Raw genomic sequence first — 25,876 nt, forward strand, 5'->3', positions numbered from 1 at the left:
ACTTCCAGTCGCCCACTGCAGCAGCAGGTTTATCATAATGAAAATTGTGTTTTCTGATATATTTCGTCTCCATAGTATTATAACAAATTTTCTGCCACAGTCCCGATCTAGTTACGGTATTTCTAACCGATCAAAGCATCTTATGTAGAATCTTTGACTTTAAAACATAAGAAATAGTGGGAATATTGATATCAGACGTAAAAGAGACGATATCGTGAGATAACAGCACTGAGCTAGTTTAAACGTGGACCAACTTCATCAATTTATCTTAAATTCAATCTTTAATTTTATGCTTATCAGTTTTCGAAACACTTTTAGTTACAGTTGTATCGCAGCTTTATTGTTCAAGTAAGCATATAACCATTTAGTGAATCTCACCAGGATCATTTTGTGGCATTTCGTGGAGGTTGGTCAGAATTTAGAAATTCAATGTCTTTCTTCCCATGAATTCCCTTCATACAATGTATTAGTTCTTCGAGAGCTGTGCATGATTATGTTCTTTACATGTTATATCTCATACTATTGCATTTTGGTCAACGTTAGAGTTTGATAAGTGAATGATATCACAATGTGCATCCTATGCATTAAAACGGAAATGCAACACTTAGATACCTTTAGTTTTGATGTGTCTGAATGACAATCTCATGAACCTCATGACCAAATTGCTTGGATTACTTTGCAAAAATTTGACAATGTGTCTTCGATCTTGGACCTCATCGGCCAGTTTTTAAATACTTTTAAGCAGAAACAAAAAAAAAAAAAAAAAATAACAGATACTTTATAACATTGGAAAGAGTTTAACTCCGGAAATGTTTTCTATATCACGATATTTGAATCTATCGTGATAAAAAATTGTCTATATCGCGATACACAAGAATTCTCCAACTCTATCTACTTCTTCCTGGTTCGATATTACACAATTCGGTACGTTATCAAGAAACAGTCCTACATGCCACGCTCTAACAAGTCCTTAAACACGATATCAAAACGAAACTGTAGTATACAGGACATTGACCAGTAATTACTATGCCGACTGTTTCCCTGTTAAAACACTAAATTCAACATCTATAACTTCTTCAGAAATCTCGTTGAAAACTCTCCAATATGTCACATAAAAACCTTGCCTAGTTTCTGGAAAAGAATGCAGATCAGACACACAAAAGATTTAAAAAAATAGCAATACAATCATCATAAAATGTTTTCGTGGTCCAAAAAATTTGTTAAACTACAATGGAGACAATAAAATGTCAATTCAATTTGTTCGCAGAATATGGTTTACCCCTTTTTTAAAGTAGATTAAGATTTTGGTCCGAAAATAAAATATATGTAGCATAATAATGCAGATTATAGCTGTCAATGATTCAGATATGCTGGCCAAGATGCACACTGGGTAGGATTAGAAACGCTGGAATTGTCCGTACCTCCAGGCTTGTATTAAAAGCCGAGAGCGGAAAATATCTTCACTAAGACAGGCTGAATTTATTTAATTTGGAGAAAAGATCGACGAAATCAATATTATGGAGACTGCTCAGAATATAACGGAAGAGCAACTAGCAAATATAGTGTAGGTGTTTGGAGTTTAAATAAGTAGCTTTCGAGGTGTTCCAGAAGTTAACTATTTAATCATATAAACGAAAGTACAGAATCCCTATATCGTGACACAAATTGGATGCAAAATAACGATTTAATAAATAGTAACATTACATATCACAGGTTGGAATAATTATTTAAATAAATATCACAGATTGAATAAATAGTAACAAGAAATATATCAGATTGAATTAATATGAATGAAGAGTAACAATAAATATCACAGATTGAATAGATGGTAACAAGAAACATCACAGATTGAAGAAATAGTAACATGAAATATCACAGTTAGTAACCATAAATATCACAGATTGATTGAATGGTAACAATAAATATCACAGATTGAATAAATGATAACAATAAATATCACTGAATAGGTAAATAGTAACATGAAATATTACATATTGTGAATAAATGGAAACAATAAATATCACAGATTGAATAAATAGTAAGAAGAAATATCACAGATTGAATAAATAGTAAGAAGAAATATCACAGATTGAATGAATAGTAAGAAGAAATATCACAGATTGAATAAGTAGTAACAATGATTATTACGGATTGAATAAATAGTACGAAGAAATATCACGGATTGAATAAATAGTAACAAGAAATAATACAGACTGCATACCTAGTAACAAGAAATATCACAGATTGAATAAATAGCAACGAGAAATATCACAGATTGTATAAATGGTAACAAGAAATATCACAGATTGAATAAATAGTAACAATAAATATCACAGATTGAATAAATAGTAACAATAAATATCACAGATTGAATAAATAGTAACAATAAATATCACAGATTGAATAAATAGCAACTAGAAATATCACAGATTGAATAAATAGTAACAAGAAATAACACAGATTGGATAAATAGTAACAATAAATATCACAGATTGGATAAATAGTAACAAGAAATATCACAGATTGAATAAATAGTAACAAGAAATAACACAGATTGAATAAATAGTAACAAGAAATAACACAGATTGAATAACTAGTAACAGGAAATTAAAGAAATAAAGGTCAAAAGCTCAGATTAATTGAATTATAAAGCAATACACAGCATAACTCTTCACTCACATCTTTGGAAATTAAAATAATGTACACACAATTCCAGAAAACATTGTGTGTCTCTATAACCGGGCTCGTTAACCTTTATTTTTCAGAATGTCCACTGTAACTGTTGTTTTGTTCTGATGTTCTGTAATGTTTTTAGCATTTACCTTTAAACCCTTTGCAATATGTTTAGAAGACGATTTCATCTTCTGGTACATGTCTAATATACTGATTTCTTTTCGTTCTCTGGTTAGTTAACACAGAATTGCAAAAAACATGTCATCGTCTTTCATAACGTAAAATACACTATAATAGTATCTATAAGACAACTTGTAAATTCTGTTAACATCCTCCTCCTCTTCCTATACGTGACTGTTGTTTTCTGTTATCTTGATTTTATAACTTTTTTTGACTCTTCCTGATAATCATGGTACATTCTTTCTATCATATTGAGATGAGTTTTCTTGAGGACTTCAACAACAGACACTAAAACCTACCAAGAAAATCTGATATTTTATAGTTTTGTTGATATAAATGTTAAGCTTATTAAAAACAGATTAAGAGATTATTTCAGCTTTTTGATTAATGGCAATAACACTATCAATTGACCAGTAAAATCCACAAAGGTTGCCTTAACCGATTCAAGAAAAAAATGTCAATCATTGATAATAAACAAAGTCGAAAACAATTTCTACTGATATATGCTGAAATAATGATTAACCTTATATTGAATAACACCATGGTATAATATATCTGTACATGTTTTAGATTGTTATCCCGCATAAGAAAAGCGTTAATATGTATTCATACTATGATAAATATAAGTTTTAATAAAGAGATCCTGTGTGAAATACTGGCTTACCTTAGTTAATATGCCAATTGAACGTTATCCAATACAGGTGTACTTGATATTAAAAAGTTTAGATCAAAATCAAAATAAGTCGGACCACTTAGGTAACTCATCAGTGAATGCTGTTATTTTCCCTTGGCTTCGCCTTAATGTTTTATGTTGAAAACATTGGGAATGTAAGAATATTCATATTCAGGAGTGGTCAGCTAAGGTCATGTCACGCACTAGTTTCACCGAGTACAATTTTTTAAAATTAGAATTAAGGCTGGAATTTTATTTGACGTGTCATATAGGTATTAAATTGAGAAGAAATATTACCAGTCTGCGTTTAAATTTACTACCCCTGTCAGAAAACCTCTATAAGAGAGGTATTTGTAGGACCCCCCCGACATGTCCTTTATGTAAGTGTGGAAACGAAACTGCTTATCATTTCATGTTCACATGCAAACACTTAAATAATATAAGAATTCATTTTCTCTCGGGAAAATCTGAGACTACTATGACGGAAACCTTTTACACAAAACATGTACCTCAACAGATAGATCGTAATTATTATCAGTTGGCAAATATATAGAGGCAGTTCTGCTATTAAGAAACTCTTGATCAGAATTAAATATCGTTGTTTATTCGTCCCCCTCACAACTTTGTTATCAATTATCAATATATTTATTTTACACTAGTTATATACATATTTATTATATATTGTATGAATGTATTATGGGTCTATCACTGAATAAAGCTATTATTAATATCATATCATTATTTAATAAAGAGGAAACTGTACACAAGATTGTGTTCTTTGAGTTATTGTTTTAACTTGATATGATGAGTGTTTTTATTGTAAATTTGTTATCTGTTGTTTTATCTTACATGGCAATCTTTGTCAGCTACAGACATCAATTGACATTAGACTTTGAAAATAATCGTTCATATAATTGGATCTTACAATTTCTTTATCTATGCATTATATTATCAGTAAAGTGCAAAACTAGGCCTTTCTCGGAAACTTTTATATTTTGTGGAAATATCATGTAGTTTGTAAGGAAAATATTTAAATATCTAAATCTATATTTGTTTTTATTAAAGAAAATATTTTTGTATTTCTATAAAAGAACCTTCAAAATAAAGACATTACGCTCGTTATATTATTTCAATAGATTCATTTGATCTCAGCATGCTTACATTTATCAATGGTAAATTCATGGCGACTGGTTGATTTTCTGTCGGTAAAACAAGACAATCATGATTAAAGATTTTCTAATTATTTGTTAATGATAGGAGTTTTAACTGTGTGAGAAGATTTAATTTAATTAATATTTATAAATTGTCTGACTATGGTCTTAGTTTGATATTTGATTAGGGTTTGATTTATTCCAATAATACGTTTTGATGTACTGAAGATAAAAATAGATTAAATGAATTTACATTAATTAGATAATGATGCATTGAGGAGTATTTATGTCTTCAGATCAATGATTGAATTTTTGTCTTTTACAGAATACGAAAGTACAAAATAAATGAACAATTAAAATATTCAACGATTGTAACTAATATTGGTTTTGAATTTTCTGTAACTTAAAAGTAATTTTGTACTATCACTGATCTAACAGACAAAAACATAAAATTTCGTTGTCGATTCATTTAGGATAAAATGTAACGGTTAATTTGAATAGTAGCATAGAATTATCATTAAAATTCAGATCTGTTCAAATATATCTTAGAACATTTGTTGCAATACAAAAACATAGTTACCAGATTGTTGTCGTTGATTGACAAATTTCTATGATTGTTTAGACAACCATTTGTTGTTTTCACTTGTCAATTATAATATTGTTATTTCTATCAATCATTAATCTGAGATAATCTCTTAATCTGCAGTTGTTAACAAGATTAATATTATTGTCAACTGCACTATAAAATATCAGATCTCTCGACAAGTTTTAGTGTCTGTTGTTGAAGTCCTCAAGAAAACTCATCTCAATATGATAGAAAAAATGTACCATGATTATCAGGAAGAGTCAAAGAAAGTTATAAAATCAATATAACAGAAAACAACAGACACCAATAGGAAGAGGATGTTTACAGAATTAATTACTACAATTTAATAACAATTACTATTGTTAGCTTGTGCATTTGTTGTTGACGTTTTAAATGAAATATGATGATGTAAGAAATAATATAAAATGGAAACCAAAAATATTACCTTTGAGGAATTAGATCTGTGACAGGGGTTGAAACCTGTAGCATAGACACAAAATAATATGTTCAGTGATTGTGAGAATGTCATTTCATTTTCAAGAGAGCGAATTGTAACGCTGTATTTGTATTTTCTAATTTTGATTTAAACAGATCCGTGATTTTTCGTGTAAATATGTTATTATCTATTCAGTTTAAGGTAATTCTTGTTACTATTTATTCAATATGTGAAAATTTCCTGTTACTATTTATTCAATCTGTGATATTTCTTGTTTCTATTTATTCAATCTGTGATATTTTTTGTTACTATTTATTCAATCTGTGATATTCCCTGTTACTTATTATTTAGTCTGTTATATTTCCTGTTACTATTTATTCAATCTGTGATATTTATTGTTACTATTTATTCAATCTGTGATATTTATTGTTACTATTTATTCAAACTGTGATATTTATTGTTACTATTTATTCAATCTGTGATATTTCCTGTTACTTATTATTTAGTCTGTTATATTTCCTGTTACTTATTATTTAGTCTGTTATATTTCCTGTTACTATTTATTCAATCTGTGATATTTATTGTTACTATTTATTCAATCTGTGATATTTATTGTTACTATTTATTCAATCTGTGATATTTCCTGTTACTTATTATTTAGTCTGTTATATCTCCTGTTACTATTTATTCAATCTGTGATATTTATTGTTACTATTTATTCAATCTGTGATATTTATTGTTACTATTTATTCAATCTGTGATATTTCTTGTTACTATTTATTAAACCTGTGATATTTATTGTTACTATTTATTCAATCTGTGATAATTCATTCTATCTGTGATAATTATTATAACAATTTATTTAATCTGTGATATTTTCTTGTTACTAATCATTCAATCTGTGATATTTTCTGTGACTATTTATTCCATCTGTGATATTTATTGTTACTATTTATAAAATCCATGATATTTCCTGTTACCATTTATTCAATCCATGATATTTATTGCTACTATTTATGCAATCTGTTATATTTTCTGTTACTATTTATTCAATCTGTGATATTTCCTGTTACTATTTATTCAATCTGTGATATTTCCTGTTACTATTTATTCAATCTGTGATATATATTGTTACTATTTATGCAATGTGTGATATTTCTGGTTACTATCTATTTACTGTGTGATATTCATTGTTACTACTTATTCTTCTGTGATATTTATTGTTAATACGTATACTTCTGTGATATTTTCTTGTTACTTATCATTCAATCTGTGATATTTTCTGTGACTATTTATTCCATCTGTGATATTTTCTGTTATTATTTATTCCATCTGTGATATAATTTATTACCATTTTTTCCATCTGTGATATAATTTGTTCTTATTTCTTCACTCTGCGATATTCTTTGTTACTATTTATTCAATCTGTGTTATTTCTTGTTACTATTTATTCAATATGTGATATTTCTTGTTACTATTTTTTCAATCTGTTATATGTATTGTTATTATCTATTCAATCTGTGTTATTTCTTGTTTCCATTTATTAAATCTGTGATAATTCTTGTTACCATTTATTCAATCTGTGATATTTGGTGTTACCATTTATGCAATCTGTGATATTTGGTGTTACCATTTATTCAATCTGTGATAATTCTTGTTACCATTTATTCAACCTGTAATATTTCTTGTTACCATTTATTCAATCTGTGATATTTGGTGTTACCATTTATTCAATCTGTGATATTTTTTGTTATTATTTATTCAATCTTTAATATTTCTTGTTACCCTTTATGTGATCTGTGATATTTTTTGTTATTTTTTTTATTCATTCCGTGTTATAATTTGTTAATAATAATATAAAAAGTGAATTTACTTATGATTGAATCAGAATTGTTTTAGAATTGACTGTACAGAAGCCATGAATGTCCGCTTTTCTTGTTTGTTATCTGACATTTTATGTCTTGTTGTTATTTATATAGTTATGATTTGTTAAAATTGTTTCTTTCAAAAATATTTAAACATAGTCCCAGTTTCCAGAGTGAAAGCCTTCTTTGAGATCTCAAAGATCTCATGTTTATGATCCGTCATAATTATTGGGAATTATTGGGAATTATTGTGAGTAAAGGGAAGGAATCGTCGGACCGTGGACCACTGTCAATAAGTTTTTCACTCTTTTTTTTCTGGCAATATGAAATTTATCTTTTTTCACATATTCTATTCAAACATTTTATTTACAAAAGTAAAAGATTCATTATCACGACAATACAAACAAACTAATCACTGTTTTCCATATTTTTAAATGAAATGGTCATAGAATCGAAACTCTTTCCTCGCATTTTCCCGATTCCGAAATATATTGCAATTGCAAGTACAGCACCAACTACTAACATAGCAAATCCAAGTCCGCCCATAGCACCTGCAATATAAAATTATAATCAGTATACTGTCATGAACAGCCTCAATTTATTTATGTTACGATATATCTAGCCTCGAATCGATCTACAATTATATAAGACACTGATTTTGATGTATATTTCAAACACATGTAATTTTCTGATCTCCTCAAACATGAAAAATTATTTCATTAGATTTAGCGAGTGGCTATCTGATTCATAACATCTCTCAATATTTTGTAACACTTACCAGCAGAATAACCCGAAGATTTAGTATTTGTGTATAATGATCCATCTGGGAAATACATTCCTGAAATATATTGAACAAATTAAATTAGGCATTTTATTGTGATTTGAGAGTACAATATGTTATTTGAGCAGCTCATGTCCAAATATTGGACTGATGAGTTTTATATTCAATCACATGCCAAATTCATAAGTTGTGTTCTTGTGAATTTGATTCTTATTTCCATTGCATGTTATTAGAAATCAATCAAAATATCCAATAAATTTTTATTCAAAAAGCTAAACTTGGTACTTACGTTGATAAACAGCACAATATGCTGAAGTTTCGACCGTCACTTGGCCTACATCTGACATTGCAGCATCGCTTAATCTACATTTAGTCATATTACTACAATAATCAAAACTTGCACATGAGAATGATTCTTCCTCAACACACAATTTAGCACATTGTTCAGCACTTATACCTTCTATAACTCTATTATCACGCAATGATATCTGTTTATTAGCTTTGACTTTAAAGTCATCGGCATAATTTCCTGTAAATAAACCAAAAGCACAACCTCAAAATTTCGGAATATGCACTTTGCGCCATTGTCTTTTTCTTCTACAAATGGACATAAATCACAAAACTATACAAAAATTAACCATACTTTGGTAAGATTTTACTTAAATTTAAAACAACTGTCACAGAAAAAATATATCAATCTATTCCTTATTGCACAATGTTTCTTGCACTATGACATTACATTATTTTACATTCTCTTGATGCGAGGGACATTATGAATTTAGTAAAGACTAAGCTGAGCATGAGAAATGTTTTGTGGCTCAAAGGCCAGATCTTGTAACACTAATTGATTGGTAAAAAGCATCTGCCATACTATAAATGCCAGAAAATGCAAGAAGGCTCCAAACCTCGATTTCCAGTACAGACTTTACAAAGCTCTCGACATTATTTCCTTTTGGTAGGCATGTTAAAAATTCTATAACTTACTTGAATAATGATTGCATCTAACATCTTTATTAATCTGTGATTTTGGTACATCAAATACATGTTTTTTTACCAAGGAAACATGTATTTATATTGGGACAATAATCAAATGATTTACAATCAAATTCTGAATAATCGACACATAGTTTAGCACATTGATTATCAGTAAAAATATTTTGATAGATGGTATCCGAAGCTGAGAGCACTGTCACTCCTGGTGTTTCTGTAAATTTGGCCGTGTATTGTCCTGAAAAAAAAAAACAGAGATGCTCATTCTGCATTTTGAAAGCGATGACTGGCGAATGGTGCTTATGTTTCATGGGTTTCCAATTTTTATGCGGGATACCTACCAGACTCATCTAATTGCTACCTTATTGACAATTGTCGACTTAGTTTGGACACGTATATGCCTACTTTCTTCTCGTAAGATAATATCATATAATTATTTCAAATTTGAAAAAACTCTTACTTGTATACAGGTCACAGTGATCACTGGCTTGTATCAGATCAGGTCTTTCATCAGGATGTTGTTGACTCATGACGCAATATCCGGTATCATAACAATATTCAAATGATTGACATGTAAATATAACCTCTCCTAAACATTCATTAGCACAATCGTCTACAGACATCCCCGTTAAAATCAAATCGTCGAAACCCTTGACTTCCTTATTTGCACTTCCGGTAAAATGTTGTAAAGCCGTTTCTGGAATACGAAAGTAAATCTTTAAAAAAAACTTCGGTTGGAGGTTTCACCTTACACTTATTTTTGAACAATTTCTAAATTCTTAATCACCGTAAATGCAATCAAATTTAACCATTGAATTTTCATGATAGAAAGCTTGTGCTACTTTACTGCGATGTATATTCCATCGCCATACAACATCATAAAAATATATATCAAATTCAAATAATGCATACACATTTAGTTTTAAACTGTACTTACTTGATGCTTGCCTGTTTGGATTTCTTAAAATATCAGATGTAATGTCAGAGGCTTTAAAAACTTGTTTCTGAAATAATAACTATATACATTATACACCGAAAATGGTTTATAGCTAAATTCTTCGGCAAGGCATAAGGTATTGAAAGCAGATAGCGCGTAGCATACATGTACGTCATTTTGGTAAAGTTCCTTCAGATGGATCGATATGAGGATTATAGTCGATTCAAATTAGAGAATAAATCATGAACCAATGACCAATAAGAACACCTCTCGACAATTGGAAATCGTTAAAGAATTTATTGCAAATGTTTGCTAAATTCAACATGTGTACGTTTAATAACAAGCCAATTTTGAAAATATGAAGTGAAACATTTCAGTATTTATTAACTTACAGTATTATCATCTAATAAAATAGTAAATTGAAAGGTTCCTTTAACGACCTGATCTGTCAAAATAATCCAGGCATCATTCAAAGCGATTTCTTGATCAACTCGAGTATTTAAGACTCCTGCAACGGTATAATAATGATATAAGTTAACAGCTATTCGAATTACACTGGTAATGAAAATGCCAATTTTACCTTTTTGGATTTTCAAAAGTACACAAATTGTAGAACGAAAAATTAATAGATAAATAAATGTTACTTCAGACAGAATAGCCAATCGGGTACATCTTTAATTCACAGAACTGTTGCACAAACAAAAATCGTGCTGTTAATTTATATGGTGATTAAATTAGAATCTTAACTGCATACAAATATTTGTTGCATACAAACGAAACTAAATTGTAGCAACTTACTGGTATAATGATCACATTCTAAACTATCACCCAGTTTAGATCCATCAGAAGCATAATCTTGACTTAAACTACAGATTTGTTTTCCAGCACAAATGTCAAAACTATTACAAGTGAACTGGTCTGACGAATCACACTGTTCAGCACAAGAGGCGGGATCTTGTACCCCTTGTAATTGCATGGCGTTTTTATACTGATAGATTTTACCAGCTTGTTTTCGGAATTTAGCTACAAAAGAAAACACAAAGTTACACGCAAAACACCAAGTTATAAGACCGTTTGAATAGGAAATCAACACACGCAGATAAATATGTCATGAGAAGTCTTTAACGGCAGCAACTTTTCTATTTCTACTTACTTTTGGTCAAAGTTAGTTTCTGATTAATTGCTGATCCGTGGCATTAATTATAAATGACATCAACTGTCAATATAAGAAAAACTACAGGCCACTTCAATTTTCACGATTTGATCTTGTTCTGAATCAGATTCAAACAAAGACATTACCTATTGGTGGTGCTTTATCCAATAACGTAGCTATCAAATATACATTATTATCATTCCAATGTACTTCGGCTTTAGTTATTCTGACCAGTGACAGGGTACCCGCTAGTGATGATATTAACTGTATAGACTTATCTATAAATATTGCTCTAAATTCATTCAGTAGTTCTCCTGCAGTAGCTGCAAAATACAAGCCATCATTTACAGGTTCCATTCAATCGCTAAAAGGTATCAATAAAGTAAGAATGCTACCATTCAATCTCGAAGTTGAACTATTTTCAAATTTTGTAGTTGAAACCAGTCGTCGATCTAAACAGTTCATCAGCCAAATATGATTGTAAAATTAAAACGTTGTGCAATTACGTTCTTACAATTATAATATATATGTACTCACTTGGAAACGTTATTCTAAAATCTATCTTATCCATATCTGAATAACATCTAGAAACATCGTAAGCTGTTTGAATATCTGGAATTTCTTGATCAAAATCATACAATTCATAAATAGTAGGATACGCCTGAAAAGGGACAATCATCAATTAAACCATGTTGTCCATCGGTGGATAGATAGGACCATAGTTCATTTTCTCTACATAGCTTCGTATGAGTCGTTTGGTAATTTTAATCAAAACAACCTTATTCAAACGAGAGAGTATTGCCCGTACTCACATGTTGTGTTCATAGTACTTCGTAGACACCTTTCTCACAAAACGCCCAAAATATTGCTTCATTTTTACAAGATGAAACGATAAAAAGTTGCAGTATTACAAATTAAAGTTTCACACAGTATATATTTATTTTTTGTTAGGGGCCCTGATTTAATAATTGAATGATTACCTCATCATTGGCTGCGGTGACAGTAAGTCGTATTGGTATATCTATTGTCGTTTGATCCAAACCTTTATTGTCACTGGCATACCAGGTGTCCTGAAATCATATACAATGAATAAATGACATAAAACTAACTAAAGATAATTTGTGCTGTTTCTTTCGTTACCGTAAGTTGTAATCGCAACACCTTACCGTGTCTAGCTATTAAGAACTTGTTCAGGGATTGTACTCTAGCGAATACAGTCAATCTGAGCTCTCGACAGAAAGGCTGTAAATATTATGGCTTGGTGTTCATAAACTTTCTGTCGAGGCCTCTGATTTATTGTATTCGCTATCGTACAATCCAATCAAATCGCTTTCGTGATTGAGAAGATGGTTGTGTACAATTTACAATCTTCGTTTATTTGTACAGGAAAATACAACGTACTGTACTGGTCAAGATTTTTAAGTGTGCGAGAATGTTACGATTAGATCAGCATGTGGATTTGTTTTGTCGTTTCTAAACTGGAAGAGAATATATTTTGAGTACAAAGTCAACGCCATACAGCTGCATATTGGACAAATTGTTTCCAGAACCAATTAATAGTAAAGTGACAGAAAGTGAATTACCGATAAAAAGTACATCTCAAATACTGTTGGTGAATTGTCAAAATCTGTTCGAGTAGAAGTAAATACATCACAATCAATTCCACGTGCTTTTCTCTAGAATAAAAAGATGTAAATCTTGGTTGAAATATGTTTAAAGATCTAAAATCATTATTTAGTTTAAGCTCTACTACAATAATTATTGTGAAATATATCAATGGAAACAAGGAACAAAATACGCTTCTATGTGACGGGTTAGTCAATAAAAAAAACAATCAACATTTTATTTTGCTGTTTTCATTCTTTTGAATACAATCTGTTAGCTCACCTGCCCAGAATAAGAATAAGAACTGTCCAAGAAGAATAAGGATTGTGGATTTCTCAAATATATATAATTTGTTGATCCGTTAAATGTTGAATCCCATGTGGCATTCTCAATGGGCATTATAGTGCAGTTCTTTATCACGTTATCCATAGCATAGGCCACACCTGTGGATAGAAGATATTAAGTAAACTGGAGATGTTATTAAGAAATCAACTGGTTTATGTTAACTAGGAACGACGATCCCACTTACTCTTTAGTAACAGGCCCCTGTTAACATGTTTTATTATGAATTTGCAGATATACCCCAAATCTGGTAACTAAGACAGATCGATTGAACCGTTATGTGTTCATGTTTTACTTACCTGTATTATAGTCATGTATTTCAGTTATAGGGTTCAAATTCCAATATGGTGCCTGAGCTATCTGAGCTCTTTTATCATATCTGACCAATTTCCAATCATAGTTATACCATACCTAAGATATAAAAGATACTTACAGTATCCAAAAATTAAACGTAAAAGAAAGGGAAATAATCTGAAGAAAATTTCACTATCAAATCCAAACTGTCTACCGTGAGAGTTCCGATGGCCCTCTGCAACATATCATTGTATTAAATGGCCGCCATTGTTTGCCAGAACTATACCCAACTTGTCATCCCCGATCAGTGATTCTAGTATATTCGAATACCACAGACTGGTTGTTAAAGACCACAAACCAGTGTAACATGTCTGAAGTAAAGAGGTCAGTGTAAGAATACACAACGAAATCTTGCATTCAATACCAAGGTAGATTCAGCTTTATATTATTAAACTACAGGAAATAGCCAAATCGACCACATGCCTATTTGTATAACTTACATCTGCTTGTGTGATTGACTGACTGTCTTCAGAAATAATTTCTTCTCGATAATAATAACTATTCTTTAATTTAGGCATATCACGAACTTTCTTACGACCCCCACATGATACCCCAGGAGGTGTCTACAATAGAAAATTAAATACGGGTTCGATCCCACTGAGATTACAATCATGGCAAATCATAAAAGCCACATATGGATGCAAAAACCAGACAGGTATATTTCAAGTAATAATTAAATCGTCATCTTTTAGCCACATTTAAGTAGTAGTGCTCTTTTAATTTTCTTCTGTCAAGTCTGAAAGATCAACAATTGACTACGAGTTTTTCTTTCGTAAGTTATTGACTATTTACCTCAAATAAACTTGGGTCATCAGGTACAGTTGGTCTAAAATCAATAAAATCATATACGTGATGAAATGACACGGGTTCAATTTGGGCTATCACATAAACACCATTAACGTCAGCTCTCAATGGCACGGCAGTCATTGTTGATGAAGTGTTCCATGATGGATCTAAATCAAATGAGAGGATGTAAAAATAATTGAAAGATCAATCTGTAAGAATTTAGTGGTGATCCTAGTTAGTTCAATGTAAATTATTCTAACTGAAAGTTAGCGTCAGAAGAAGTGTTCAAAGAATGAAACCTTTAATCATTTAACCTTTAAAATTGTAAGCTTTTAAACTTATCTTGATAATTTGAAAACAAATATCATTACATGTATCTATTACCAGAAAAGTAGTAATCCACTGTAAAGTTAGCATTCACATTAGGCCAAAATAAACAGGAGCGCCATTGATTAGCCTGTTGACCTCTTATAGTAGCCTTTCCTTGATATACCTTTGAAGAATTAGATAAAAAAAAAATGTATGTCAATATCCTTACATACATTAAAAGCTACAAAACAAGCTTATAACAGAGATAGGTACTTTAGTTATCAATCCAATTAATATTAACAAGCGTCAAAAACTGGCAAATCTTTCAACTAAAACCGTTAGGTTCCGGTAAATTTCATTACAATGTCAGCCACATAAATGAACATTTATATGGTCTTCAAAATTCAACAACTCCGTTCTTTTGTGATCTGAATTTAATAATATATCAACATACAAGAAAAAATGAAAAAATCACATACCTCGCCGAATTGTTTAGCAAAATGAAGTACCCCAGCAGTTGTATAGACATGGGGTATACCACCAGGTGGAGTGTCTCCACCTCCAAATATCACTGTATTAGGATCACTACTTAAATTGGTAACTACACACATATTGTCTGTTGAAAATAGAATACAAATACATAATACACGCATAAAGTTGAGCCTAAACGACTGTATATTATGAAATCAGAGTGGACCCTTTTGGCTTTGTTTGGCTATTCTTTGTAAGTGATAGCGGAAGTAAGAAATTTATCAAGTTCCTTTACATCATTTATTAGCTTTAGCATATAACGCCACCTCTGAACAGTACAAATTATATGATAGCAAAGTCTTACCAACGATTGAAAACAGTTGATTGTTATCATAATCGAAGAAGACATCGGTTTCGACCCCATTTTTCCACATTTTAAGAGCCGCTCTGTTGTTATCATCATCGACATATTCCACGGCTGCCATGGTGTAATGTCGATCAATTATATTAGCTTCTATTCGAGTTTGAAACGATTTGGGTAGAGTTGGTAATGGTGGATCTAAAACATAAAATGTATATTTACATAATATAAAGCAAAATTTTTCTAATTTGGCCCTGAAATGAATAATAGAGGAATAAACGGATACATTGTTGAAAATACGACGTACCTTGTGGTCCTGGAGTTGCATTCGGCGTAGCTTTGCAATAATCATCTGCCACAACATATTGTAGACACAGGATTGAAACCAAGTATATCTACAATGAAAATAATACATGATAATAATACCGTAATGCCATAAAATAAACGAAAAATCTTACCCAAAGCGCTTCATGATGTTAAATTTTGTTTATGTGTACAGAATTATATTGCTGATCTGCAATAGGTCATTAGGTATGAGGCATGCTTTACCTGTAGAATGATTGGTATTAGTGCGGTACAGTGAGAATATCAGAATATAATAGAATGTATCAGGATACAAGGTAGAAAATGACTTTCACTGATGAAGGTCAATAGTAAGGTCTTTAATGTATACGAAGCTATAAGCTATGTATACGAAATTTGAAGATTACAAGTAACTTTAACTTTCTAATATTATGACAGAAAATTTCATAATATAAAGCTGCTTACCTGTAAAATAGAATAGATTGGTAGGCGTTTTGGTGATCCAGCCATCTTGACTAATTAGATGACTGCAGATATTGGAGTGTAGTTATCTACCGTCTGATAATAGCTGATAAATTTTGATAAAAACTGTCCCTATTTATCTGCAAAAATATGATCATTAATTTGTCACGATTATCACCATTCAAATAATAACTAAATATTAAAAAATCTTTCCATTTTCTATAAATTTGGAAAACCTTAACTTTAAAAAGCGCGTTTATTGAACGGAAGACGGCTTTGTAATGTTTTTAATTGGGATTGTCAGAGATGATGAAAAGACTAATTGCAGGCAATCCGTTTTAAATTGATTTTCGTGACAAGTTTATTTAGGTATAGATCTAGGCAATTATTCATTTCACTTTCCACAAGATCAACATAATCCTTGAAAAAAATGAAATTTTTATCAATTGTATCAGTTCAAATCTGTGATATCCGTTAAATAAGATAAAATTCTCGTATCATGGTTGTACTATGTATCTGTAGCTATCTCATACACTATACGTTTATGTATCTTAAAAAGATAATACCGAATACACCCCTTCATACAAATTTTTATCACGCTGAATTACATATCTATTGGGAGGAAAACGTGATCACCTCCATTAAAATGAAGGTGAGTTTTTGTCTGTTTTTGTACAATCTATTATTTCACCATACCGTAACCTAAATGAAACCAAATTAGTTCAAAAGATCTGTTTTACAGAGCATTTACATTTAATTGTTTTGGTTTTTTTAGCCATTTTCACAATTTGAAACCCAAATCTTAAAACCACGGTAGCACATTGTAATAAAATGTAAATAATTAGGAAAGACGGTCTATTCTGAACTTTTAGTTTAGTCTTTTTAGATTTTGATGATCATAACTCTTAAAGTAAATATATTTGCTGGGTTGGTGTACCATTATATCTTCATAATGTCAAACTTTTACGAACTTTCATATCTTGACTGCAATAGCAACTTTCAATAGATCCTATCAATTTAATACAAATTAACGGTTATCAAAACCTAAAAAGACTAAAAGCTTGATATTGTGGTACCATCAAAGTTTGTGTGGTCTATACAAACTAGAAATTCATACTTGTTGATGTTATGATGTTGATCCATCCAAATGATGCAAACTGTGTCTTACTACCTGGTGTTATTAAAATAGTAATATTATAAAAATGTTCTTTCAAGGTGGTGATTATACTTTTGGTGGTGTTCCAAAACAGCCTCGCTGCCATTAACACCAACTTTTCCACCACAGTACAATCTCAAAAATTCAAACCTTCTACAACACGCCTAACAACATCTTCTTCTTCCACTTCTCAAAGCGCACACCATTTGACAGCTCTCATATCTCTTAAATCCTATACTGTTTCTAATCCGCAAAAAGAGATAACTCAAACCACATCATTGCATCAAAGTACGGCCACCGCTTTCTCAACAACTTTCTCACCAAAATCTACAGGAACCATCAAACATTTTTCATCTTCTTCTACTACTGTGCATACTCCGTCCACATCTCAATCCCCCATCCCTTCTGCATCTGTCTCTTCAGATGAAACAAATACCAAAGGATCATCGTCAACGACTGTACCAACAACTCCAACATCAGATATTTTAAGTAAGTTGAAAGACACAATACTTCAAACAGTTTCGTTATTTTCCGTGTATACCAGCCTTCTGTAAGTCAATATCTTGTGAGGAATCGCTGTATCTTCATCACAAAAGAGTCAATTTTTAAAAATTTGATTTCTTATCGATTTCAAACGTATTATTTTTCATTATAGAATGTCGACGTTCACATTGTTTATTTCAGCAGGTTATATAAAGATACCGGGAATGGCAAGTCTCTATAGTGCATTGACATATATGACCATCTCAGACGCCACTACTTGCGCTGCAGAATGTGAAAGCGATGATGAAGAAGACTTTCGGTGTTTTAGTTTTGACATTTGTTCTGGTCAGAAACTGTGTTCGCTTAGTCCAGAAAATATAACTAATCCTGATCTATTGACTGACAGTGTTGGGTGTGATCACTATGTTAGAAAAGGTAACGACAAAACGTTTCATAAGTATTTGTTGTTGTTTTTTATTAAATTTTGGCAAAAAGATCAGAACATTTTACTATGTGTAGTGGTTGAGTTAACCGTCCAATTATCCAACACTGTCAAATCTATTTCAGAGCCAAATTTGAAGACACACAAACTTCCAGACAGAAAAGTTTTAGGTAAGTCTAACGGAATCATTAACCAGACTATCTACTATTCGTATTTTCTTAATATTTGTTGATTGAATTCAAGTTAAGAGTTGTTTTTAACCCTTGTTTTTGTAGGAAAATATAGGCGAATGTCTGGCAAATACAATCCATACAGTACATTGACATATATGAGTATATCTGACGTTATAACCTGTGCAGCTGAATGTGAAAGCTCAGACGAAGAAGACTTCCGGTGCTATAGTTTTGATATTTGTGCTGGAAAGAAACTGTGCTCTCTCAGCTCTGAAAACATAACTGATAGTAATTTGTTGGTGGACAGTGCAGATTGTGACCATTATTCAAGATGGTACGGTAAGGGGACATAATTCACAAAACGAGCAAAACGATGTCAATTACATTTCATATTGGCGAGAGATCATGGTTAAGATATACTTGTATATGGAGGTCTGCATTTTTCTGTGCCTGAGAGTCAAAAGTAGTTAATTTTCAGTGGAACACAGTTGCTATATGTTTGATTTTCTTTACATAGCGTATTGACACGCCCTTTCGTGGAACAAGACGGATAAATGAATGTTTCCCTTATAGGTGGAAGTGAAGTAACTAATAAAATTATTCATATCTATCCCACTAAAGAACCATCAAAAAATACAGGTAATACAGATTTTTTCATTTTTTAATATAATCAACAAGATTAAATTAGAAAAGTTGATTTAGGATGACCTTGAGTTGATCTGACTATTAGAAGAACATAATTATTACATGTACTAGCACCATATTCACTTATTGTTTTCACCAGCCTTCGTTTTCGGATTTGAATCTTTAGTCAAAATCGTAGGTGTTCCAGGACCTCATAATTTAAGTCTAATCCGGAGATGAGACAAATCATTGACTGTAATGAACTGTCATCACCTATTTCAGGAACCCTGGTTGGTTTGGGTGTAGGTATGTTGGCTGTGGGATTAATACTTGGTATTTGTGCAATCTGCTTCTATAATAAATTCAAAAATCATAAACGTGATGGACTTGAACTGGATAATCTTAGAAAGTACTGATTGATTACCGTCAATTGAGTTATTCATTTTAAAAAACTGTATTTACATAATACGTATATATATATATATATACTGTGACCTTTCACCAGATTGATTTCAACAATTAAAAGGTATTTAAAAAGATTTATTGTTAGTTATTACTTGCTACTAATCACAAACTAGCATATTGTTCTGTATGTATATATACGCTTGCTACCTATCCCCTTTTTTTTACTGTACTTTATAGTGACGTCATCCCCTGGTATGATTTTATATCTCATAGAATCCATGCAATATGATATTTTAAACTTACTATTTTGTTATAAATTTAATCCCTAGGAAAATAATTATAATATCCCAAGCCCAACCTTTCAATAGACAAATAGATAGTCTGGCTGCCGACTAAGTTTGTAGGCACGAGTTAAACCCCTTTGCTGGTAAACACCTCATCTATATGTTTTAAAGTTTAATACAAATGAGAGAGGGTGTTTAATTGGTTAAACTCCCGTCACTGAAATGCTCAAGTTGAGTTCGAGCGATGCGTTTCATCTTCCCTTTAGCATTGTATTGGAGTTTGGGAATTTCATTAGTCGTCCGTGGAATCGTAATATTGTTCCTCCAAAGGAAAATTTTCCTTTTTGTATTGTATCCATTTGTATAAGTCTGTGATCCCTTTACTCGTACGTTTAACATCTAACGTAAATTATTACTTTTATGATAAATTTTGCTTACTATACATAAATGAGTTATACGCATGTTGTTATTTTATAACGTTGCAAGCTAGATTTGATCACATGGACACATTGTTTGAATTCTAGATAAGTGTTCTTGCAGATAGTATAATTTTGTCCTTTAAATTCATAAACTAATCTAATCGTAATAAAGAACTCACAGAATGACTGGCAGCTTTATTGGCTAAGGGAAGAAATCGTTAATGATACCCAGCACTCTACTATCACATAAATGTACCTGAGACTATCGATAACTGCCTTATCAGAATTCACATCATGACCGTTGAAAGTGATAAAATACTGCTATTTAACACAAAGATATAACAAAACATTGCATACAAAATACAGTATTTCAAACTGATCGAACTAGTATAAGGTAAGAATAACATATCTTCCTTTTTCTTTATGAGTGTTAAAACCGAGTTATGATCATCGCCAAATGGTTGAAGTAAAAACTGAAATTGAAAGTTTATTAATGAAAATGCTTGGAGCGTTTAACAGTCATTCGGTTCTACATTGAACAAGTAGGTTGACTTTTTAAAAGTAGAGAAAAGTGAAATGAGTATTTTTATAGAAAATGAAGTATATATCGCATTGCAAATTTCACAAGACTCTAGCACTCTAATAGTTAAGCATTTACCGGGTACGAAATTTTCATTTTCAGAACGCACTGTTCATGGTTTAACCTTTTAACAAGGTGTTTATTTCTATTCATCGCAAATTTCCAAATGTAATATAATGGATCCTATGTTTGGAATGACAGCAGTTAGAGATACAAGAGCTATGGACTTAGCGATATACAAAAACAAAACACAACAAATGATTTTAGAAAAACAGAATACAAGACTACAGAGTGAATTAAAGCATATAATCACTAAACTAGATCTAGAATTAGGTGATATTCGAGACTTTTACCGTGAAAACTCTTCGTCCCAACGAGCAGTTGTTTGTCCTCGAGGATTATCTTGTGACCAGAAGCAACATTTTAGAAGGATCCGTAACATTAAACAACTCAGCATCAGTTTGAACGAATTTGATGACCGTTTAGATGACTATAAACGAAAGATGGATTTGCGAAGGTACGGCAATCCCTTTCTGGTCCCAGCGTTATATCTTGATACAGCAATAATAGGTGACTGGACAGTCCCCACAGCAAGCGATGGAGAGAGTACTGATGATACCCCTATAGAAAGGCGTACATTGTTATACCAGAATAAGACGTTTATACCACATGAAATTTTATATGGTTCCAAAATGACATTTCATAGAGAAAAGACCAATACTTCCCAAAGACCACTGCTATTAGATTTTCACAGGCTAAAGTTAACATATTAAAAATATGTGAGGCATTTATGTAGTTAATTTAAAGACGAACAATATATTCAGTAGACGGATAGAAAACCTTCTCGAAAAAGCCAGATTGCATGGTTGATAATGTATAAATGGTCTAAAGATTAAGAGTTATATAATCCACTGAGCTAGATTCCTTATAAAAGGAAAGTGTTTTGAGGATGACATGCAAAGAGCATTGTTTTACCACAATGAATGTTAGAACAATGATATGACTCTTGTATTATGTGCCAAAAATGGTTATGTATTTTTTAACTCAGCAATTCTAAAATTTCATGTTAAAACGCCAGGTCAACGTAAAGAAACTATACAAAGGACATACATATAATATCATGCAAATAAGCATTAAGCCCAATTTACATGTTGAAATTGAAGCAGAATGCCCCTTTAACGAATTATCTTGCTTGTCCGGATTTTTTTTTATTCTGAAGTAGCATTGATCTATCGGTCATGTATGCATAGAAACCGCAGTCCACGATGGACTACATTGACGCTATATGCATTGACAGATAGTATGCTACTCAAAGTTCAACAAATCGTGGCATCTATGTGTGATGTTTTTGATGTGAGGTTCCAATAAAATGTTTCTATCGAAGGTTACGCTAACGAATTCACTAACGAATTGAATACGTTCGCCTTCCAATATTAGCCACATGTCTTTTTCAGAGCGACATTCCAACCGTTTTTGATATTCTGAATCCCCAATGATTTGCCTACCTTGCAAAGAGATCCGAATATTGCATCCTTATTCGAAGGTTGGTATAGAAGAGCTGTTATCAGAACCCATCGCATTTGTTTGACAGGTGTTATTCGAAGCTTTGGTATGCAATTTCATCAGCATCATGTACTTGACTGCACCCTTATCCGCTGCATTGTCTTTTTTTTCTTATTTGACCAAAAGAGCTTTCAACAGATGTTAAAGAGACATTCAGCGGATCGTTTTCATCCATGTGGGTCAACACATTTGACTGGTCCACTGCGAAGTTATTTTTTCAATTTATTAATTTTAGGGTAGTGGTGTTTGTCACAAATCGTGTCATCAAAGCTTTTAGCCACCAAGTCTGCTAAAGTCGCTTTTTCCAACTCTGATCTCGTATAGGTTACTATATTAATGCCGTAAGAAGATTTAGAGTCATTCATTGATTTGTTTTTTTGCCCAGACAACATCTCTGGATGTATCCTTCCGTTGCGAGTAGAGATCGTATAGGAAACTATGTCGGGCTTAAACCTTTATGAAAGACATGATAGTTTGATGTGTAATAATGGTCACATCAAATACAAAAACCCATTTTCTGCTACACTGTTCATTGTATTCAGCCTATGAGTCAAAACCTTTTCAGTAAGTAATACGTTCAGATAACCAGATTTGAAATAAGACATCAAACATTATTCGTTTCATAAAATTGTGTGTTTGTTTATGTATAAATCCTAATAACTAAGTAAATAATTTCAATTCATTATTATTAATATTATTACCAACACTGTTTCTAGCATATTTCTTTTATATTCCTACATAATAAGGTGTTTGACTATTGTGGCATGCAGTGCAACTTCAATTTAAACGAAAGCATAAAGGTGTGCGCAATTACTTTGTAATATACCAAGAATTAATAGCAATTAATCCAGAAAAGGGGCCGCCTATTATCTATGGAAGGCGGAATGGCTTTTTATTCAATGTTCTTCATTGCTATTTCTTAATTCTAAATTCTTATCTCTTAATTTGCACGTTTAACCTAAGATTTGTTATTGAACATTTGTATTTGAACATTTGTTGGTAGAGTTTTGTGTTTTACGTTTTGCATTTGAAGATATTTTGAGCTAGATCTGTATTTGTAGATTTGTATTTGAGGGTATTTTTGGCAAGAATTCTATTAATTCAATAATTTGAAAACCTACTGTTTATCGAAGAATGTTCATTTTCAGTACAAATTAAGATTTTTGTATACAAATTAATATTTTCAATGACAAATGTTGAATTAAACGTGCAAATTAAGAGATAAGAATTTAGAATTAAAATAGCAATGAAGAAAATTGAATTAAAAGTCATTCCGCCTTCCATAATTATTACGTCTATAAATAGTTTGGTATATGGGAATTCCCGTTAATATATGTATTTTACTCTGTTTGAGTTGAACGAATTAAGAGTGAAATATTTTCTTTGTCATGTGAACAAATTAACAGTGAGTAAAGTGGTCAGATGTAATCATGTTCAGTATAAAGGTTGAATGTATGTTGATGAATTCATTCGCGCTAAGACAAGCATACACTGTACGTTGTACCTTTATTTGTGATAAAAGCAATTCAATTTTTTTAAAAGGCTATATATTAGATGCCAAGGGATGCATTTTTTTTTGTGTATTTTCACTGTAATTAGGTACTGGGTACCTGCATTTTTTAAAGGCCTTGAGATGCCAAGGAGTGCATTATTTGACTTGTAGTTGCACTATTTGAGCTACTGGGTACCGGATTTCTAAAAGGCTAAGAGAGGCCAAGGAGTGCATTTTGTGGTGTATATTTGCACTGTTAAGAGGTACTGGGTACCTGCGTTTTGAAAGGCTAAGAAAGGCCACGGAGTGCATTTTTTGATGTATATTTGCACTGTTAAGAGGTACTGGGTGCCTGCGTTCTGAAAGGCTAAGAAAGGCCACGGAGTGCATTTTTTGATGTATATTTGCACTGTTAAGAGGCACTGGGTGTCTGCGTTCTAAAAGGCTAAGAAAGGCCACGGAGTGCATTTTTTGATGTGTATTTGCACTGTTAAGAGGTACTGGGTGCCTGCGTTCTAAATGCTTTGAGATGCTTTTTTGAGTGTATTACTTGACATGTAGGTTCATGTATGAGGTTCGGGGTGTTTGAGTACCTAATTTGGGCTTGTATTTAAATAGTATATACATACAAACAAGGGTATAAAATGCAACGAGTAAAGGTTTGAATTAGATTTAAATTGACGATGATATAAGTGTTGTTATTATAGTGTGTATACATGTATTTAATGTTCAGCATTACTTCTGTGTGGGATTGATATTTATAGATATATAGACGTTCGCTCAACGCAAACTTTGTAGGGTATCTTTGCATTACGTATGAGCACAGGTTTCTGAGTCAGTTTTTCCTGGGTGGCATTGAGATTCAATGATCAAAGGAGTCCCTGATGATATTAGTGCTGTATATATGATTATATATGTTTATTAAGATAGAATATATGTTATTCTGTAATAGATTTGTATATAGTTGGTGATTTATGTGATTGAATAAACGCGCGGTGTTTGTCTGTAGCCAATAGCAACATGTGTTATATTTGTGAGGGGGGAATACAAAGAATATTGATTACATTGAATTGAAATGCAATCAAACCAGTCAAACTGGTTTATATATAGTGTGTATTAGGGAGCTAAATTAAATATATTACGTGTAGCTGGAAACCACACAGAAGACTTGAGACATAGAAATGATCCGAAGAAACATGAGAAGAAGGCAAAATTCTGCTTTGGTTCGAAGATATGGCTACTTTGAATGTTACAAATGTAAAAAAAAATGGGAGAGTTCCAAAGTTTTTGTAAAGAAAAGCAACGACCAGCAGGTGAGCATATTTAAAGGAATTGTTTACTATTCATAGGTTACATGGAATTGTGAAAAAATATATTGGAAAGACACGAAGTAATAAAATCCATGTGCGCCAGGAATTATTGACAGTTATAAAGACGACTTGTCTTTTCTAGATACACTGCCATATAGAAAAGACATAAATAGAAATAGAAAGTAAAATGCCTAGTTTGTGGTATTTCTGACAATTTCGTAATTTTCTAGTTCTTTTTAAGACTATTAACATATATTCAAGGCCAAAATCAGCCTCCGAAAATGGCGAATTAGTCCCTTTATGTCTCAGTCCCACTGGGCTTTGCGATGGTTTGCGAACCATAGGGGAGGGATAAAGTGGACAATCACAATGCTTCGCCCTACATTTGAGCAAATATTTTTGCAGTTTGAGTCTGTGATTAGTTAGGACCCAGTGAACAATAAACGTTGTAAAATGTTGTCCAACCATTAGTGACGATCTATAAACGTTTTCAGAACAATTTGTCTTGATTGCCACCACGCCAAAGA

The 25,876-nt window shown here is 31.7% G+C and overlaps 3 protein-coding genes across 3 annotated transcripts; 2 read left to right on the forward strand and 1 right to left on the reverse strand.

The window, feature by feature from the left end:
• Positions 1-7,913: 7,913 nt before the first annotated feature.
• Positions 7,914-16,466, reverse strand: LOTGIDRAFT_235015 (hypothetical protein; the record flags this gene model as incomplete). Its single annotated transcript, XM_009063472.1, has 21 exons — positions 7,914-8,115; positions 8,343-8,402; positions 8,635-8,874; positions 9,330-9,573; positions 9,796-10,032; positions 10,273-10,339; positions 10,665-10,780; positions 11,071-11,295; positions 11,572-11,748; positions 11,963-12,086; positions 12,406-12,495; positions 13,009-13,101; positions 13,313-13,473; positions 13,672-13,783; positions 14,167-14,289; positions 14,519-14,679; positions 14,897-15,005; positions 15,301-15,437; positions 15,657-15,851; positions 15,961-16,048; positions 16,422-16,466. 18 exons carry the CDS (start codon positions 16,464-16,466, stop codon positions 9,380-9,382), a joined length of 2,454 nt encoding a protein of 817 aa, XP_009061720.1. The 3' UTR covers positions 7,914-8,115; positions 8,343-8,402; positions 8,635-8,874; positions 9,330-9,379.
• A 598-nt stretch (positions 16,467-17,064) lies between these two features.
• Positions 17,065-19,835, forward strand: LOTGIDRAFT_235016 (hypothetical protein; the record flags this gene model as incomplete). The annotated part of the gene is made up of 7 exons (XM_009063473.1): positions 17,065-17,070; positions 17,634-18,063; positions 18,259-18,492; positions 18,625-18,669; positions 18,775-19,011; positions 19,246-19,311; positions 19,579-19,835. The coding sequence occupies 7 exons, from the start codon at positions 17,065-17,067 to the stop codon at positions 19,710-19,712; spliced, it is 1,152 nt and encodes a 383-aa protein (XP_009061721.1). The 3' UTR covers positions 19,713-19,835.
• Positions 19,836-21,160: 1,325 nt separating this feature from the next.
• Positions 21,161-21,757, forward strand: LOTGIDRAFT_166407 (hypothetical protein; the record flags this gene model as incomplete). The annotated part of the gene is made up of 1 exon (XM_009063474.1): positions 21,161-21,757. One exon carries the CDS (start codon positions 21,161-21,163, stop codon positions 21,755-21,757), a length of 597 nt encoding a protein of 198 aa, XP_009061722.1.
• Between the last annotated feature and the right edge of the window lie 4,119 nt (positions 21,758-25,876).

The sequence above is a fragment of the Lottia gigantea genome (assembly GCF_000327385.1).
Source record: "Lottia gigantea unplaced genomic scaffold LOTGIsca_58, whole genome shotgun sequence".
Lineage (NCBI taxonomy): Eukaryota > Metazoa > Mollusca > Gastropoda > Lottiidae > Lottia > Lottia gigantea.